At 62.0% G+C, this 17865-nt stretch overlaps 4 protein-coding genes across 4 annotated transcripts; 2 read left to right on the top strand and 2 right to left on the bottom strand.

Annotated features, from left to right (window-relative positions):
• Positions 1-1166: 1166 nt before the first annotated feature.
• Positions 1167-1703, bottom strand: EMIHUDRAFT_99451 (hypothetical protein; the record flags this gene model as incomplete). Its single annotated transcript, XM_005782365.1, has 1 exon — positions 1167-1703. The coding sequence occupies one exon, from the start codon at positions 1701-1703 to the stop codon at positions 1167-1169; it is 537 nt and encodes a 178-aa protein (XP_005782422.1).
• A 3092-nt stretch (positions 1704-4795) lies between these two features.
• Positions 4796-5645, top strand: EMIHUDRAFT_434474 (hypothetical protein). Its single transcript, XM_005782366.1, has 3 exons — positions 4796-4984; positions 5033-5361; positions 5434-5645. The coding sequence occupies exons 2-3, from the start codon at positions 5185-5187 to the stop codon at positions 5581-5583; spliced, it is 327 nt and encodes a 108-aa protein (XP_005782423.1). The 5' UTR covers positions 4796-4984; positions 5033-5184; the 3' UTR covers positions 5584-5645.
• A 3325-nt stretch (positions 5646-8970) lies between these two features.
• On the top strand, positions 8971-9795 carry EMIHUDRAFT_462894 (hypothetical protein; the record flags this gene model as incomplete). Its single annotated transcript, XM_005782367.1, has 3 exons — positions 8971-9198; positions 9268-9378; positions 9427-9795. The coding sequence occupies 3 exons, from the start codon at positions 8971-8973 to the stop codon at positions 9670-9672; spliced, it is 585 nt and encodes a 194-aa protein (XP_005782424.1). The 3' UTR covers positions 9673-9795.
• A 1001-nt stretch (positions 9796-10796) lies between these two features.
• Positions 10797-14769, bottom strand: EMIHUDRAFT_99454 (hypothetical protein; the record flags this gene model as incomplete). Its single annotated transcript, XM_005782368.1, has 6 exons — positions 10797-11078; positions 11161-11283; positions 11434-11535; positions 11630-11866; positions 11949-12192; positions 13682-14769. 6 exons carry the CDS (start codon positions 14767-14769, stop codon positions 10797-10799), a joined length of 2076 nt encoding a protein of 691 aa, XP_005782425.1.
• Positions 14770-17865: the final 3096 nt, after the last annotated feature.

The raw sequence follows: 17865 nt of genomic DNA on the forward strand, positions 1-17865 counted from the left end.
GCTTCGTAGCCCTCCCGCTCCGGTCTTACTATGAAGACCCGCAGGGGAGAAGGAAGAGGAGAGACGCCGGTGAGGACGAAGCAGAAACTACCGCAGACGAGAGCAGGGCAGACCCGGGGACTGGGGAGCCGGAGCAGACGGCATCGGCCGCCGAGGGAACGTTGGGAAGAGGCACGAGGAGGGCGGCGACCTCGACCGACTATGGAGGACCCGTCGCCAGACGACGCAGGGCAGAAGACGGTGAGGCGGAGCAGACGCGCAGGGCGAGACGAGGGAGGGAGCAGGACTTTGCGGAGATCAGCAGGAGGATGTACGAAGAGATTAGGAGCAGCAGGGACCCGAGGGACCATGTGGAAGACGGCTAGTGCTAGTCCCCCATCGGGAGGACGACCCCGGCTAGTCGCCGACCACACCCACAAAGAACCCTGCACAAAGATCGCAAGGGCGGGGACCTGTTCCTTTTTACCCATCTCACAGTAGAGAGGTGTCCGTTTCCTCACTCCTTGAGCGTCATAGGCGCTGGCCCGCACATGTTCTGCAGCTTGGGTCCTTACAAGATCCTGCTCGTGCAGGTGGGGACCCTGTCCTTCTCCCACCCCTCGTTTGGCGCGTGCCCGTTTTATTATTCCCGGACTCGGTTCTTCGCGGCCTGCGCCGGAGAGTTGGCGTGGTTGGCGGTCGTGCGCTGGGTGGTGATCGTCATCTGTCTGCTCTGCTGTGCTTCTCGCTCGTGCGTCCTTGGAAGTTGTGCTGACCTCCTTTCACCTCCTGCTCTCCTATGCCACGTGGCTGTGTGTGTTTGGATTTCTATGTTTGCGATTTGGATTTTGGATTTTCCACTACACTTTGTTTATTTATTTATTTTGTGAGATGGGTAAAAAAAGGAACAGGTCCCCCCGCCCTTGCGATGTCGTTGTTTAACTGGTCTCGCGCTCTTATAAAAACAAAGCTCTGGCAGCGAGACTTCATCGCCACCCGCGCTCTACCCCCGCCCCAGGCTCGTGGCACTCAGTGTCGGGAGTGTAGCCGCGCGCCCTTTCCGGTATGTTGTCGTCGCGGTGTATAGCGGCTCATACGTCGAGCAGTGTGCAGTGAGTGGCGAGAGTAGGTCAGAGAGGTGCGCAGTAGTGCGGACCAGCACCTCGTCCGCCTCGGGCATACTAGCCTCACGCCTTCTGTTTCCGCTTCTTTTGGGGCTGCTCGGCCGGCACGGCTTCTCCCTCCTTTTGGTGCTCCGCCCCCTCGAAGCGGGCCTCATCCTTCTTGAAGCACGTCGGGCAGATATCCATCTCCTCGAAGAGATAGGATTCGGCGAAGCAGTCGGCGCTGCACATGTCGCACGCGATGCCAGTCTCGTACTCCTCCTCAGGTTTGCCGTCTTCACTGTAGTACGCATAGTGCTTTGTCATTCGCTTCGTTACGCGCCAGTCGCAGGAGAAGCCGTTCCAAAAGGTGACGGCGTCGCCTGCCTTGATGTCGAACGAAGGTGAGCCGTCGGTAGGCTTGAGCGTTGCCGCTCCCGACATGATGAGCACACGCTCAGACGCGTAGGTGCCGTTGTAATCAAAGCGAAACTTCCCAGAACCGCGAGGCTTCTGCGGGTGTGTCTTGGAGTCCCACAGAGGCCACGCGGTGGCGAGCGCTTTGAAATCGTCTGGCACGTCAGCAGCAGCTGTCACGGTGCAGAGCTCGTGCGGCGCCATCGACACGAGAAGTTTTTCCGGGACGAGGGCGGGCAGGCGGGGCAAATGGGAGCGTTTTCACGTGAATGTATTGCGCGCTTTTACGAGGTTGCAACCCTAGTTTTGCACTGTGCTGTGAATCGAGCGGCAACCAACAGGTCTCAGGACCCCCAAGTGCTGGGGTGCTGCCAGCAACCAACCAACTCACCGGCGAGCGGAGCGAGCCGAACAGCTGGGGCCAAATACGTGAACTGGCTGTGAGCGTCAACGCCGCCCGCAGCATCGAGCGGCACGTCCTCCCCACAACCAGCGGCGTGCATTGCACCTAGGTCGTCGGCTTTGCCGACGGGCGACGTGCACGGGACCTGACTGAGGGAGGGTGTAGAGGATGTAGAGTGTAGAGCGCTGTAGAGCTGTAGAGATGTAGAGCGCTCTGGAGCGCTGTAGAGCTGTAGAGCTCTACATCCGCCGCGGGACGAGGCGCCTGCGTTGTAGAGCGATGTAGAGGCGCTCTACAACGCGAAATCTCTACAACAAACTCTACATCATAAGCGGCGAACGAGGCACGGTCGCTCTCCGACATGAGGCGCGTTGCACTTGCCAGTGCTGCCCTGGCCTTCTGTCTGCCCGCCCAATGGGTGGGAGGTGCCTCTGCTGCTGTGGCATGCCTCACGGCTGCGACTGGCCGGCGCCTCGGCGCGTCAGCTCGGCTCGGCGTAGCGATCGTGGCCAGCGCAACTCGCTTGGACTCAACGCTCAGCCAGGAGCTCCCGCACGCGCTGGCGCGAGTCATGGCGCATGCAACGCGTCTGAATGCTCGCCTCGCCTTGCGCAAATGCGACCGTCCTCGCCGCCGACAGTCCACCGCCTGCTAAAGAAGCACTGCGATGAATGCGGCACCGGCGACGCATGGCAGGCTGGTGATGACGCAGTTATGGGGTGTTGTGTGCCATCAGAGTGACTCTCTCTGTGTCAGGGATAGTCAGGGCCGTCTATCAGAGCTCCAGTAAGCTCGGAGACATCCCATTAGTGCGACTCGACCTCTTTGAGTCACTGCCTTCCCGGCGGGTTGGTTGTAGAGCCTCTACAACAAACTCTACAGCAAAATCGCGCTCTACATCGCTCTACAACGCACGCAGTTCGTCCCGCGCCCGATATAGAGCTCTACAGCTCTACAGCGCTCCAGAGCGCTCTACATCTCTACAGCTCTACAGCGCTCTGCACTCTACATCCTCTCTGAGGGAGGGTGTAGAGGATGTAGAGTGTAGAGCGCTGTAGAGCTGTAGAGATGTAGAGTGCTGGAGAGCGCTGTAGAGCTGTAGAGCTCTACATCCGCCGCGTGACGAGGCGCCTGCGTTGTAGAGCGATGTAGAGGCGCTCTACAACGTGAAATCTCTACAACAAACTCTACATCATAAGCGGCGAACGAGGCACGGTCGCTCTCCGACATGAGGCGCGTTGCACTTGCCAGTGCTGCCCTGGCCTTCTGTCTGCCCGCCCAATGGGTGGCAGGTGCCTCTGCTGCTATGTATGGCATGCCTCACGGCTGCGACTGGCCGGCGCCTCGGCGCGTCAGCTCGGCTCGGCGTAGCGATAGTGGCCAGCGCAACTCGCTTGGACTCAACGCTCAGCCAGGAGCTCCCGCACGCGCTGGCGCGAGTCATGGCGCATGCAACGCGTCTGAATGCTCGCCTCGCCTCGCGCAAATGCGACCGTCCTCGCAGCCGACAGTCCACCGCCTGCTAAAGAAGCACAGCGACGAATGCGGCACCGGCGACACATGGCAGGCTGGTCATGACGCAGTTATAGGGTGTTGTGTGCCGTCAGAGGGACTCTCTGTGTGTCAGGGATAGTCAGGGCTGTCCATCAGAGCTTCACTAAGCTCGGAGACACCCCATTAGCGCGGCTCGACCTCTTTGAGTCACTGCCTTCCCGGCGGTTTGGCTGTAGAGCCTCTACAACAAACTCTACAACAAAATCGCGCTCTACATCGCTCTACAACGCAGGCGCCTCGTCCCGCGGCGGATGTAGAGCTCTACAGCTCTACAGCGCTCCAGAGCGCTCTACATCTCTACAGCTCTACAGCGCTCTACACTCTACATCCTCTACACCCTCCCTCAGCACGGGACACAATAAGGGACGGGCGAACCACGTACCCGAACAAGCATGATCCAGTTCCAGAGAACGGGGCGTTGCACCTACATGGTGCGGGACCTGGGGCAGCAACCAACAACCTGGATGGGGACGGGGTGCTGCGCAACCGACGCCAACCAGCAGCGTTCACAGCACAGTGCGAAACCAGGGTTGCAACCTGGTAAAAAGACGGCTCGCGGCCATCAGAGCGACCGCAAAGAAATTGGGAAAGCAACGAAGAAAAGAAAAAGAACGCGGGATGGAGGACGTCGGAGCGACTGCGACGATGTCAAGAGCCAGCCGTGATTTCTTTTTCTAAAACTTTGTGCGAGAGATTGTGGGTTGAGAGATTTGTGGGTTGAGAGACGTACGTATTTTTAGCTTACTGGGAGAAAAGGGAGAGGGGGTTGTGTTCTCTAGGCCCCTAGGTTGGTCACGATCGGGACGGATGACACGTCTGATGCAGACATGCGGTCACCCTCGATTCCTGTTTGAGAGAGAGATTTTTGAAAACCAACAAGAAATCACGACTCTCACTCTCTCACAGACACAGTCTGATCACAGTGATTTGGGCTCGGCAGCTTGTCAGCCCTCAGCCGAAGCTGGGGCCGGTCCCGTAGCCGAGAGAGCCCGCGCCGATGAGTTCGACGCGGTCGGGTTGAATGTTGAAGCCCTCTTCGATGCAGACGCAGGACCAGGAGTGATAACCCATCGAGGTGGGAGCCGCCGCCTGCGGCATACATTCACTTGGCCGCTCCGTGTTTCTCGAGACCTCGAGAGAAGCCCGCCCGCAGGAAATAAATAAATAGAGCAGTCATCCCGCCCGCAGGAATAAATAAATAAATACACCCGCCCGCAGGCCTCCCCGAGTGGATGACTCTAACTTTCTTTTGGAAAGACGGCTCGCCGAATGTCTACCCTTATTCTATCCATGCCAACGGTATTAGCTGCGTCGCCTCGCCCTGCGCTCGCCACCGCACTGAGAGGTGGTGGCGGTGATCACGCCTCTGAGCACGCCCTCAGCCAAGAAGCGTCGGCGCTGTTCAACAACCTGCGGACGCCTGCAGCACTGGTCGCGAGCGCGCTACTCGCCTCGGCTTTTGCGCTTCGCCCAGACGTCGGCGACGTCCCAAGCCTGACTGCTCTCAAGCGTCTCTATCTCCTCACCGCGGTGGCGTCGCTCTGCGCCGAGCTTCTCGCGGTTGTCGGCGCCACAACTGCTATCCAGAAGCTCGCGACCCGACCTCCGACTGCAGTGTACGGAGGCGACTCGCATTCGGTCACCGCGCTGCTTCATGCGCCGGCGTACGAGATCTACTGGGTGAGCTGCTCTGTCCATTTTCTTCTTGGCACGTTTGGGTTGGCAGCGATGATTGGGGTGCGAGCTTGGGTGTCCCTTCGTTCGACCGACCGGCTCCTCGGGCAGGCGATAGCGCTCACCGTCACCTCCTCCCTCCTGCTGATGAACTCCCTCTTCTCGGACGAGGCGGGTGGCTTCTGCCGCACAACGTGGCGCGGCGGCCAGCCAGCCAAACTGATCGACTGGGCAATCTCCATCCATGGCAGCCTGCGCGCTTCGCCTTCTCCCTTATGCGCCTCTGCCCGATCCCCGCTCTAGGCGTCGGTCTCGCGTCTCTTCCCGAGGTACGTGGCGCTCGTGTGCGGCCGCGCCGCCTCGGGCTCGCTGCTAACCCTCCTCTCCATCCTCTGCTTCGGACTCGCCGCGACCACGCTCCTACACGACGTGAGGAGAGAATCGGGGTATTAGGGTCGTGTAGGGTGCAGGGAGCGCGGGTGTGCAAAAGCTTAGAATGTCATTTTGCTACACGACTAAATCGGGAAGAATCGAAGAGACATCCACAAGCGAGGCCGGGGGAAGAGTGGCTCTCGGTCACACCGCTCTCTCACTTACATAGTACGTACTTAGTCGCAAAATGCACTCGTCTCCATTAGTGCATTTCACCCGGCGACGGTCTCCGGCCGCACCTGTAACCAGACCTCGTTCTCCCTCGCCCACGGCAGCGCGAAGAGCTCGTTGTACTGCGCGAGCAAAAGGCCTTCCACCGCCGCGCCATCGGCGAGCTCGACGCCAGCCTCGGAGAGCGACGCGATGAGCCGGTCGCGTGCGGAGAGGACCACGTCGGGGACAGCGTACCCGGAAAAGCAAGCGACCGCCACCACCAGCTGCTCCACGCTCTTGCATGCGAGCATGTCATCCGCGAGCGGTGTCGGAGGCGGAACCGGCGTGGCAGCTGGGTCGAGCGGTGTATGGGGAGCCGGCAGCATGTACCACATCGTCTTTGGCCGCGCGAGAGGCCTCATAAGGCACGGCGCCGTCGCGGGCATCGCCAGCTGCGCCGAGTTTTCGCCTCGCTGAGCGTAGCCGCCGAGCAGCTCGTAGCCCTCGGGACGGCGCTCGTAGCTGCACTCGACCACCTGCATCGGCTGCAGCTCCCGAATCTCCCAGCCAGGGCCAGAGCGGAGCGTGGTGTAGGACGGCGTCTGCACGCCCAGCGCAGCGGCCTTTTTCGCGTTCTCCTCGGCCGTCGGCAGTGGCGGCGGCGGAGGCGGCGTAGCCGCCGCAAAGAGGCTGTCGAAAAGCCCTGCGGCCAGTCGGCCGCAGCGATGCCGGCGCGCTGCGGCTGGGCACGGCGTCGCGAAGGACGCGACGCTGTGGGCGCCGAGGAAGACTAGGATGGAGGAATACAGAGACATTTGGGAGAGGTGTTTGTTGGAGAGACCGCAAAATCCCTGTGTGCCGTGTGGGCTCCGCGACTTTTTTTCTTTTTTCAGGCGTCGCTGCAGGTAATATGAAAATGGGCGACGCACAACACGCAGGCACAGCGCGCACCCCGCCCAATCCGCCGCCTTTTTCTTTTACGGTGGCAGTGCGCCGCCAAGCAGACAAGACTGACCTGGCAGAACCCCATGGCCATGCGGGACGGGGGGGGGGGGGGGGTGCGATGAAGTGAATGAAATCAAGCTCTGGACGCCCCCCTCAAGACCTCCTCGCCGGGCGTTGGCAACGCCTCGAGTGGCGGCACGCCCGCCTCCGTCGGCCACTCCTACGCCTTCGGCAACACCGAGGAGAAGGCCCGCCGCCTGAACATGGGCTGCAAGGCGTGCGGGCAGCCGGCCAACCCTTCTCCCACAAGACCGGCCACGGCTACGTCAAGGCGCACCGTGGTTTCTACCACGACGCGATCTTTGTCAAGCGCAACAACTTCAACCTGCTGCTCCACGAGACGTTCGGCGGCGGCTTCTCGCCCACCGCCGCTCTCAAGCTGCGCCGCCTCGCGCGCAAAGTCGCGCGCGGCAGCGTTGACCGCACGGCCTACTAGCCCAAGTGCTCGCTCTCTTTTATGTCCCACCATGCAGAGCGCATCTCTCTCTCTGTTGTGCGAGGCGTGAACCGCGCCATTCGCTCTCACCTGGCAACCCTGTCTCACTGCACGTCTCGCGCGCGCGTGAACAGGGCTCCAGGCCCCAAATGACGTGTGAGTGTTAGAGTTGTTTGGTATTGCTAAAAAAAACCAAGCAGTTCCTCCACGACCACGTGTTTGCCAAGGAAGCGGTGGGCACCAACACGGACCGGACGGTGTATCGTGGGGCGGCGTCGGCGAGCGCCTCCTCCTTTGTCGTCCACCACACGCAGCAGATCTCCATGGCGGCGGTGGCGGGCGACGCCGAAAAACAAACATCAACAAGCAGGCGCGCACTGTGCGCACCAACTGGATCAAGAACAAGCAAGCGGCAAACGGCCTCTTGTCCTCGGCCCCAGTGTGGGGGGTGCCCGCGCCGCCTAGCTCTGCGGACGGGCCCCTCCACCCTTCACGTACGGACCATGTCCATGTCCATGTCCATGTCCATGTCCATGTCCATGTCCATGTCCATGTCCATGTCCATGTAGTCCCCACACTCGCTGTCGTGGGATCGCTTGTCATGTGAAGAGAGTGCGTTGTGTTGGAGCACTTGGAGCACTTGGAGTGCAGTCATCAGCCTCACATCCAGGGCCGGGGAGCTAAGAAGCGCACCCAGCGGGCCGGATGATCGGGATCGGGTTACGGGCTAGAGAGCCCTAGCCCTGGGCGCTGGGGGGTGCGCGTTCGCAGGGAAAGGGCCGTAAAGTAAACAAACACGGTCTCCGAGGGTTAGCTCCGCGCTCCGGGTTTCCCCTAGCAGCAGACCGCCCCCTCTACTCGGAGCAAAGAAAGAAAGAAAACAGACAAGGGAGGGATGGGAGGACGGCACGCCGCCTCGGAGCTATAATGAACACCCCCACTTCTACTGTGCCGTATCAAAGTCTGTGCACAAGTGTGAACAGCAGCTCCTGACCACGGCGCCGCAGGCGCCTGTTGATAGGTCCACAGGTGATAGCCCTGGATAGGCAATGCATACGCCTAGTCGGGCCTCGGATCGCCCGACCGCGTCCCGGTGCTCTGTGGTCGGATTTGTGACGCCGCCGCACCGCGCGCCGCGGCCGGGGGCCCTCCAGAGGCCGAGGATGGCCGTGACGGACCGGGACGAGCTCTAGGTACTAGGAGGTTCAGTGTCAGTGTATATATTGTAGAGACTAATCATGTCCACAATATCTCTTAGTCGAGCTAAGCCTGGGAAGGCGATGCCGGGGCCGTACAGCAGCTTGATGGTGCTTCGCCGGCGTGCGTCCCGGAGCGGTCCCGGATGGGCGGTCCGTGGGAGGAAAACGAGGATCAGCGCCGTCGGCGCTCTGATTCGACTTTTAACTTCAAACAAAGACAGTCGCACGCGCCGCGCTGCGGCGCGTGCGACTGTCAGGAGCGGATCCGTCAGTTAGTCATAGTAGGTAGGTAGAAAGGTGAAGAACAGCCAGACTCGGACTGGACACCAACGCGGTATGGGTGGACGCTAGACAGATGATGACGACACGCACGAGCGACACACAGAGACAGACAAGCAGGCTCACAAGACACAGTCGTGTTCACGCCCGCATGGGAAAATCAGTAAATAAATAAATAAATAAAACGCACACACCAAACAAGGGGTGGGAGAAAGGACAGGGTCCCCACCTGCGCGAGCAGGATCTTGTAAGGACGATCAGGGAATTATCAGTGTTGTGGCCGAGAAGAATTCTTTCCCGAGCTCGACGAGCCACTGCGACAACGCCCACCGCAGCATGCTTCTCCTGCTAGTGCTCTCCAGTGCTACAGCTGTGCAGCTGCCGCAGGCTCCGTCATGCAGCACTCGCGGTGCTACCCGAGGCGCCTTTCTCCGCAGCGCGCTTGCCGCAGTGAGCGTCTGTGGAGGAGCGAGACAGGCGATTGCTCAGGATGTGGCCGACATCCCTGCATCTGGGCTCGTGTTCAAGGACACGATTAAGATTGAGGGCTTCACTGACCCGAAGGTGGGCGCGGGCACGATCGCACACCTTCACGACATAGCCCCTGCAGGGTCGGCTGGCTCTCCCTGTTAGGTCTCCGGCGTCAAGCTGTACGTGGCCGATTTCCAGAGACCAATCACCGAGAAGCTGCAGAAGGACTTTTTCAACGACCCGACGCAGGCCAATCGTGCAGCGTGTGGGCCCGTCCTCCATGCTAGGAGGTGTGTAACACTGACTGACTGACTGACGCAGGCCAGCGTCACCTGTGCTCGGACCGGGCCAGTCAAGCTGCTCGAGGCGGTGGAGCCGAATGGCGAGGGCGAGGAGGTATTCAGCCAGTCCAGGTCGCTCTTTTTCAAGTCCGTGAAGGTGCGGCGCGTGTACGATAAGGAGGCAAACACGATCGTCTACGTGTCCTACTCGGTCCGGCTGTCGAAGAGCGAGGACGACAACAAGTCGCGCTTCAAGTCCACGATGTGCACCGTCCCGCTTGGGTGACAGCCCGGGGAGGGCGGGGTTTTCGCGTCTGATTCACTGTGCATGCATGGCGTACCGGGCGGTGCGCGTGAGGTTTCATGCGCGGCGCTGTAGCAGACCGTTCTACGTGCGTGCATACCATCAGGCCGTTGGTCTCGGCCCCGCATGACGATGCACGGAGTATAGCTACGTAGCGGAGAGCGTCGGTCCGCAGCCGCTGCACACTTCGCATCTTCGCTGCACGGCTGAAGCGGGCTGTCGGCTCTAGTAGGTAGTCGGCGCGGAGACGCTGCCCCTAGGCGCTAGGGCGGGGGCTTCCCCGCTGGTCCTTTTCGTTTTGCAGCTCGAGGCAGCACATGCACATGTGCATGTGCATGCACATGAACATGTGCATGTCAAATCGCTAAAAACTAAAATCACACACCGAGAATAATAGGTAATAGCAAGTGACGGATTGCGAGGTGTTATCCCGTTCCCGGTTATGCTTATATGTGGGCCAAATGCCGATTGCCGTCTGATGTGCGATGGCGCCATCATAGGGGGAGGAAAGCGATCGAAAACACGAAAAGCGCGCGGACCGCAGGATATTTGCGCGACACCCCGTACCACGTACAGACCCACCTACAGACGGGCCCACTGAGAGGGTCGGACTCGTGGCTGGCCGTACCCCAACTTCACAACCATTTTCGTCGTCGGGGGCGGGGCTGGCCACCCTTATTCCCAGCCGCAGAACGGTCTGTGAGACGCACGTTCACCGGCCGCGTCGCCCGTCATCCGATCTTCGGTCCTGCGACCACGGCGGACGATGGCGCGGGCGGCCGTCACGCTCCCAAGCTGGCCGCGAATCGGACGGATGCCAACCGCGCTCGCGCGGCGGCGAGCGGCGCGGCGGCGAGCGCGAGCGCGAACGCGAGTGACGAGTCCAGTCGCGACGCCTCGGCACGCGCGCATCGTCGTCGCCGCGCACCTCGCCCCTCCCGCGCCACGCTCCCTCTCGCCCGCTTGCCCTGAATGCCACGTGGCCGTACAAGCGTCCCTCCCGCCCTCCCTCCCCCCGCTCGCGCTCCCGCCCCTCCTCGCGCCCCTCCTCGCGCCTCTCCTCCCGCCTGGGCGGCCGCCGGGAGGACGCGTCCGGGACGGCCCGCCTACAAAAGAAGCGCGGGCGGCTGGACGGGGTGTCTTAGTACCGCTCGCGTGCGTCGCGGCCCCCGCTTGCGAAAGGCGAACGTGAAGTAGAGCCCCGCTACCCTTGCCTCAGCCTCACTCAGCTCCGGCAAGCCGCCCCTTCCGCCGCCGCCGCCGCCGCCGCCCGCCGGTCGCAGCATGCTCTCGAGCGACAGCGCCTCGAGCCCGTGATTGTCGGCGAGGCGCGCGAGCTGCCGCCGCGAGGTGAGGTACTCGTGCGCGTCGCCCAGCCCGTCCGAGTCCTGGCGGAAGAGGAGGAAGTGTCTCGGAACTGTCTAGGAAGTGCCTGTGCCACAAGGCGGTGTGCGGGCTCGCCTGCGTGACCGTGTCCTCGAGGGAGAAGAAGAGAGCGCGGCCAAACTCGTCGGACTCGCCCAACCCCTCGCCGCCCTCGCCGCGGCCGGCTGCCGCCTCCTCCAGCAGCCTGAGCCGCAGCACGAAGGGCACCTGCGGCGGCTGGGTCGACCGGCGCGACAGCCGAGGGGGCAGGGGGAGGGCGCGTCAGCGGCGGCGGCGAGGGAGGCGAGACGGGCGCGAGCGCATGCGCCCTCCTGCCCCTCTCGCACCCTCCCGGCAGCCACGCGAGCATAAGCGCACCTGCAGCGTGACCGAGCTGGACCCGCCGAGGGCGGTCAGCACGGCATCTGCGTCGGGCGCCGTCCCGAAAAAGATGCCGCCCGGCCGCAGCAGCGAGCTCACCTGCCAAACCAGCTCCCTTCTGATCGACGCGTACACACTACACACGCGTGCAAGCCAGCTCAGTGCTCGCCTGCCGGAGCAGCGCAGACGCGACTGCCTCCGAGCCAAAGGCGAACTGGACGCAAAACATGGCAGAGATGGCGTCGGCACCGCCGCCGCCGCCGCCGCGCGCCACCTCCGGCTCGAGCTCTTCGGCGAAGTCGGGCGCCAGCATGCTGAGCTGCCGCCAGGCGATGGCGGTGTGCGCCCGCCCACCCCCGCCCCGGCCGTCCGTCTCGCGGCTGCGCGCCTCGTCGAGCTGCGCGGCCGAGAGGTCCATCGCGACGACGTGCTGCGTGGCGACGGGCAGAGGTTCCGTCAGCTCTGTGAAAGCGGTGGTGGCAGCGGGGGCGGGGGCGGCGGCGTTGCCGCACATGGACGCGAGCATCACGCCATTTGGCGATGTCCCCGCCCCGGCCACATCCAATGTCGATCAGGAGCCGCGCGTCCCGCGCGTGGGACTGGATGAGCTGCCGCTTGACGGAGTTCGCGTAGCGCTTGTAAGTGAAGAGCACGCCCGCCCGACGGGCCGCGAGGGCGTCGCGCAAGTTCGTGTGCTTGTGCGCCTGTGAGTCGTAGTGGACCTGCACGCCCGATGCCGCGCCAGATGCGGCTCGCCTGTCCATTTCTGTCGGCGCGCGTGGCGTCGGAGGAAGAGCATGGAGCCCCCCCCCCCCCCCCCCCGAGGGAGATGGAAACGGAGGAGATGAGGAGCGTGCAGCGTGTGTGCCCTCAGGCGTGGTGCGTGCGTGTGCCAGCTGTGGGTTTGACGCACCCTCGTTGACGACAAGGTAACCACCGCTTTCGTCCTTGGCCAGCACCTTGCCCGCCAGCTCCTTTGCCTTCTGTGCGCCTGCCGCCGCGTACTCTTTGCCAATCGCCGCATACTCGGCTGCGGAGCTGTAGAGATGTAGAGTGTAGAGCGCTGCAGAGCTGTAGAGATGTAGAGCGCTGGTGGAGCGCTGTAGAGCTGTAGAGCTCTACATCCGGCGCGTGACGAACTGCGTGCGTTGTAGAGCGATGTAGAGCGCGCGATTTTGCTGTAGAGTTTGTTGTAGAGGCTCTACAGCCAACCAAACCGCCGGGAAGGCAGTGACTCAAAGAGGTCGAGCCGCGCTAATGGGGTGTCTCCGAGCTTACTGGAGCTCTGATGGACGGCCCTGACTATCCCTGACACACAGAGAGTCACTCTGACGACACACAACACCCTGCAACTGCGTCATGACCAGTCTGCCATGCGTCGCCGGTGCCGCATTCGTCGCTGTGCTTCTTTAGCAGGCGGTGGACTGTCGGCTGCGAGGATGGTCGCATTTGCGCGAGGCGAGGCGAGCATTCAGGCGCGTTGCATGCGCCATGACTCGCGCCAGCGCGTGCGGGAGCTTCTGGCTGAGCGTTGAGTCCAGGCGAGTTGCGCTGGCCACTATCGCTACGCCGAGCCGAGCTGACGCGCCGAGGCGCCGGCCAGTCGCAGCCGTGAGGCATGCCACAGCAGCAGAGGCACCTGCCACCCATTGGGCGGGCAGACAGAAGGCCAGGGCAGCACTGGCAAGTGCAACGCGCCTCATGTCGGAGAGCGACCGTGCCTCGTTCGCCGCTTATCATGTAGAGTTCGTTGTAGAGATTTCACGTTGTAGAGCGCCTCTACATCGCTCTACAACGCACGCAGTTCGTCACGCGGCGGATGTAGACGAGCTCTACAGCTCTACAGCGCTCTACAGCGCTCTACAGCGCTCTACAGCGCTCTACATCTCTACAGCTCTACAGCGCTCTACACTCTACATCCTCTATACACCCTCCCTCAGGAGCCCTTGTGTGAGAGCCGGAGGTGCGTGTAAGCCAGTCCGCGCCAGTCCGCGCCCTTGTCGTGCCAGTGTGCTGTGAGAGAGGCTTGTATTTTAAGAATTCTTTTCGCAGGAAGAACAACTTGAATCCGCGAATTTGGCTTCCAATCTCCTGCCCTTGGTCGATCTACTCGGAGTACTTCCAGAACGACCTGTCCTGTGCGGCCGATCTCCGGCACGAGAGAAGCGGCACAGTGCTACCTATGGTGTCCACCTGCGGGCGGTGCCCCTCGACGGGCAGTGCCATCCCTCGCAGGTGTGCGGACGTTGAGAAGGTTGAGCCACCCTCCAACATCAGGTGCTCTCGCGCGGTGCTGAACGCAAGCCATCCCAGCACGGAGGCGTGGTGCACGACATAGCTAGCGTTGATCCGCGCGAGATTCAGCAAAATGCCAGAGTGCCAACGCAACGCCGACCACTCCGCCGGCGTGAGCACCGAGCCGGTCGGGCCGAACCACAACGGGAGGGTGACGTTCGGTCGGGTCCGGTGCTGCACGTCCACAGGGCGAACGCCGCGGACCGTGTGCTCCGGCACGATATTCCACCGGCTGCCACGCATTCGCAATCGGATCGAGTCCAAGACGGCGTCAATAGCCGGCGGACTGTCTGACATCGCGAACAACGTCTCACATCCCCTTCCTCCAGCTCCACCGCCGCCAGCGGCGCCGCCCGTCCACTCGGCCATACAGCCTTGCCAATGCCTGATGCTCGTGGGATTTGCGCGCTCGGACTTGTCGCCGGTCCGCAGGTGCACCGCGGCGGCAATGCCTCGGCCCGCGCAGCCGTCGGTGAGGTACTCGAGGTAATCATTGAGCGCTGCATCCGCCTCAGGGGTCAGCTTCGTCAGCAGCCAGTGGGCAGCCACGGCATTAATGAATGCCATATCTGCCGTCTCGTTTTTCGTCGCTCCAGCCTTCTCGAGTGCCTTCACGAGCCCATGCTGCCCATACTTTGGCATTTCTGTGAACGGCTGCGCCATCCAGCTCACCGCCACGTTGCCCGGTCGGGCGCACGCCGCCGCCATCCGCTGCGCTCCCACCTGCTTAAAGGTCGTCGCACGCAACGCGCTCCAACGCTGACTAGCACCGCGCCCGCACGAGAGCGAGTATTCTCCCGGCGCAAACAGCCGCAGCAGCACTGGGTGGTCCATCACGAAGCACCGCTGCGAGCTCACCGCTGTGAGCCAAGCCGTCAAGAATGTGAGGATCCAGTTGCCGAGGCCCGAAGGCAAAGTCTGCGGGCCCGCGATGCGAACCTGCCCACGAGCGCCATTCCTGCCGGCCTCCACGCCGGCCTCGTAGTCACGGCCCAGCGCGTTGGCAACAGCACGCACGTGCTCCACCTGCGAAGGCATTCCGGCTTTCAGTAGTCACGGCCACAGCGTTGCCTCTACTATGTGACGGGCGCTAACAAAAGAATTTTCGCATCTCGCACAGCACGATTCACGCGACAACATGACCTGCAGGCAAATGATCGGAGTGGGAGTCAGAAATGTGGTCCTTGCGCGAGGGGAGCTCGATAGACTCGAGGGGCCAGGATATGCAGCAAGGAGGGCGGAGCTGCGCCGAAAGGCGAAAGAAGCCGAGAGAACAAGGGAACGGCAGGCGGCGGCGGCGCAGGACGAGGCAGAAGAGAATGACGCGACAGAGGAGGAAGTGACAAGGGAGAGAACGACGAGAGTGGGACGGCCGCGAGGTGGCATGAAGGTTGCAGCGAGAATCGGCGAGAGACTGCGAAAAGAGATAGGAAGAGGCAGACTCCCTAGGGTGGGCGACGGCTAGCGCATCACACTCCTCTCCTTAAAATCCCTGTGTGGTGGCGGCGTGCCGTCCTCCCATCCCTCCCTTGGGTTGTCTGTTTTCTTTCTTTCTTTCACGCGACAGGCAAGGTGCGGGCGGCGGCTGTAACAAAAGAGTTCTGCTTAACTAAGCCTCTCTCACAGCACCTGGCACGACAAGGGCGTGGACTGGCGCAGAATAGTACACACATCGGCACACGCAAAGCCCTGTCGTCGAACTAGCGCTCGCGGCTTGCGCGCGAAACGTGTTCGGGTGTGTGCCTTTGTGTGTGGTCGGGCTATCTGGAATCTGCAGCCCGCACGCTCTGCTTGTAGCCCATTTGAGTCACGGCGACGCTCCGAAGCCGCTCGCTGCACGAGACGGTGGGTTCGCCTCCCTGTCTCAGCACTAACTGTCTTGCGTCTCTGTTAACTCTGTTCGTTTGAGCGCGGAGGCTCAGATCCGGAGGGTGGCTGTGGCTCAAAGGACTGTAAAGGACCAGCTAGACACCGTGTGTAGTGGTGGGTGAAGGGTATCACAGGCGTCCGAATTCAGACGCTGTTCACACCTCTCTGATGAGCTGTTGACTAGGCGCTGCACGGGCCGCCACGGCCCCTTCTTCAACCAGACGCAAGGTCTTCTGTCTCAGCTGGGCGCGAGTGAGAGAAGAAATTCTACTGTCGCGGCGTAAAGTCTGTGCAGGTTGTCGGGGACACGACGCCGGCGTGAACACAACTAACTGATGGATCCGCTCCTGACAGTGGCACGCGCCGCGCTGCGGCGCGTGCGACTGTCTTTGTTTGAAGTCAAAAGTCGAATCAGACTTCAGAGCGGTATCGGCGTTGTCCCCCGATTTGTCCCACGGACCGCCCGTCCGAGACCGCTCCGGGACGCACGCCGGCGAACGAAGCACCATCAAGCTGCTGTACGGCCCCGGCATCGCCTGAGCCCTGGTCTGGCAGCCTGACAGCAAACCCCGGACAGCGCCTGACAGTGCCCGACAGCCTGACAGCGCTGACAGCACTTTCTCTGACAGTCTGACAGCACGTATCTGACAGCCAGCCTGACATCAGAGGCGACCCGTCGCTGTCAGGCCCTAACGTGACAGCCTGACAGCTGCCCGACAGCCCGACAGCTCACAGTGGCCTGACAGCAGCGCTGACAGCCCGACAGCCCGACCAGCCCGACAGCAGCACCTGAGCAGCACAGACCGTACACAGGCCGTGCAGCCTCTTTCTTGTGCCCCATGAGGGTATAACAAAACTATATTCATGCAAAGACATGTGAGGGTGGTCCATGTCCATGTAGTCATGGGATGGTCATGGGTCTCTCTCTCAACCCCGCCCCCGCCCCACCTCTGCGGACCCTCGGCTGTGCTACTACAAATGAAGCTACCAGCTAGCCTTCTGGGGCCCTACAGTCATATGCCTATACGGCGTCTGGGTGGGGGTGGCCGCCGCCGTCTGTGCCGCCGCCTGCGCTTGCGCCTGCGCCGCCATCTGCGCTCCCCAGGCGGCCGCCGCTGCCGGCGTGATGGTGGTACCGGGGCAGAGTAGAGACTAGAGTATGTGTAGCAGAGTCCTGCTGGTCTCCTCTTGATAGTGTCATAAGTGTGGCTGGTGTGTGTCAGAGGTCAGAGCCTGACAGCACCCCGACAGCACCACCTGACAGCACCTGACAGCACCGGCCCTACGTCTGACAGCAGCAGCAGCCTGACAGCTCTGACAGCTCCGACAGCGTCTGACAGCAACACCCGACAGCTCCGACAGCACCCGACAGCTACAGATCCCCTCTGATGTCAGACACGCACCCGACAGCACCCGACAGCACTGACAGCACCTGACAGCTGGTCTGACAGAGGCACCTGACAGTGCCTGACAGTGCCCGACAGCCCGACAGATCACCTGACAGCACCTGACAGCCTGACAGCCAGGGCTCAGGGCATCGCCTCCCCTGGCTTAGCTAGATTGAGAGATATTGTGGACATGATTGGCCTCTACAATATATACACTGACACTTCACCTCCCAGAGCTCGTCCCGGTCCGCCACGGCCATCCTCGGCCTCCGGAGGGCCCCCGGCGCACCGGTCCGCGGACCCGCGGTGCGGTGCGGCGGCGTCACAAATCCGACCACAGAGCACCGCTCCGGGACGAGGTCGGGCGATTCGAGGCCCAACTAGGCGTATGCATTGCCTATCCAGGGCTATCACCTGGACCTATCAACAGGCGCCTGCGGCGCTGTGGCCAGGAGCTGCTTTCACACCTGCACAGACTTTGATACGGCATGGGCATAGGTCTCTACGGCACAGTCCTGGCTCCTGGGGGTAAGTTAGCTAAGTGCGACAGTTTTTCTTTCTTTTGAGAGGGTGAGGTGTTTGCCCTGCGCTGGAGAGAGGGGGGGGGGGGGAGGGAGGGAGGGAGGGAGGGAGGGAGGGAGGGAGGGAGGGAGAGAGAGAGAGAGAGAGAGAGAGAGAGAGAGAGAGAGAGAGAGAGAGAGAGAGAGAGAGGTTTATATGTTGTGCGGAGGCCCCGAGGGGATGGGGAGTGACTTCACAGACACGGCTGTAACGAACAAGATAACGTTAGACACATCAACTGGCAGATTCCCCGAACAGAAGAAAAACCGAAAGATGAACCATTTTTTTTACAGCACAGCGTTTCCGTGGGCTTTGG

Source organism: Emiliania huxleyi (genome assembly GCF_000372725.1).
Source record: "Emiliania huxleyi CCMP1516 chromosome Unknown EMIHUscaffold_19, whole genome shotgun sequence".
Lineage (NCBI taxonomy): Eukaryota > Haptophyta > Isochrysidales > Noelaerhabdaceae > Emiliania > Emiliania huxleyi.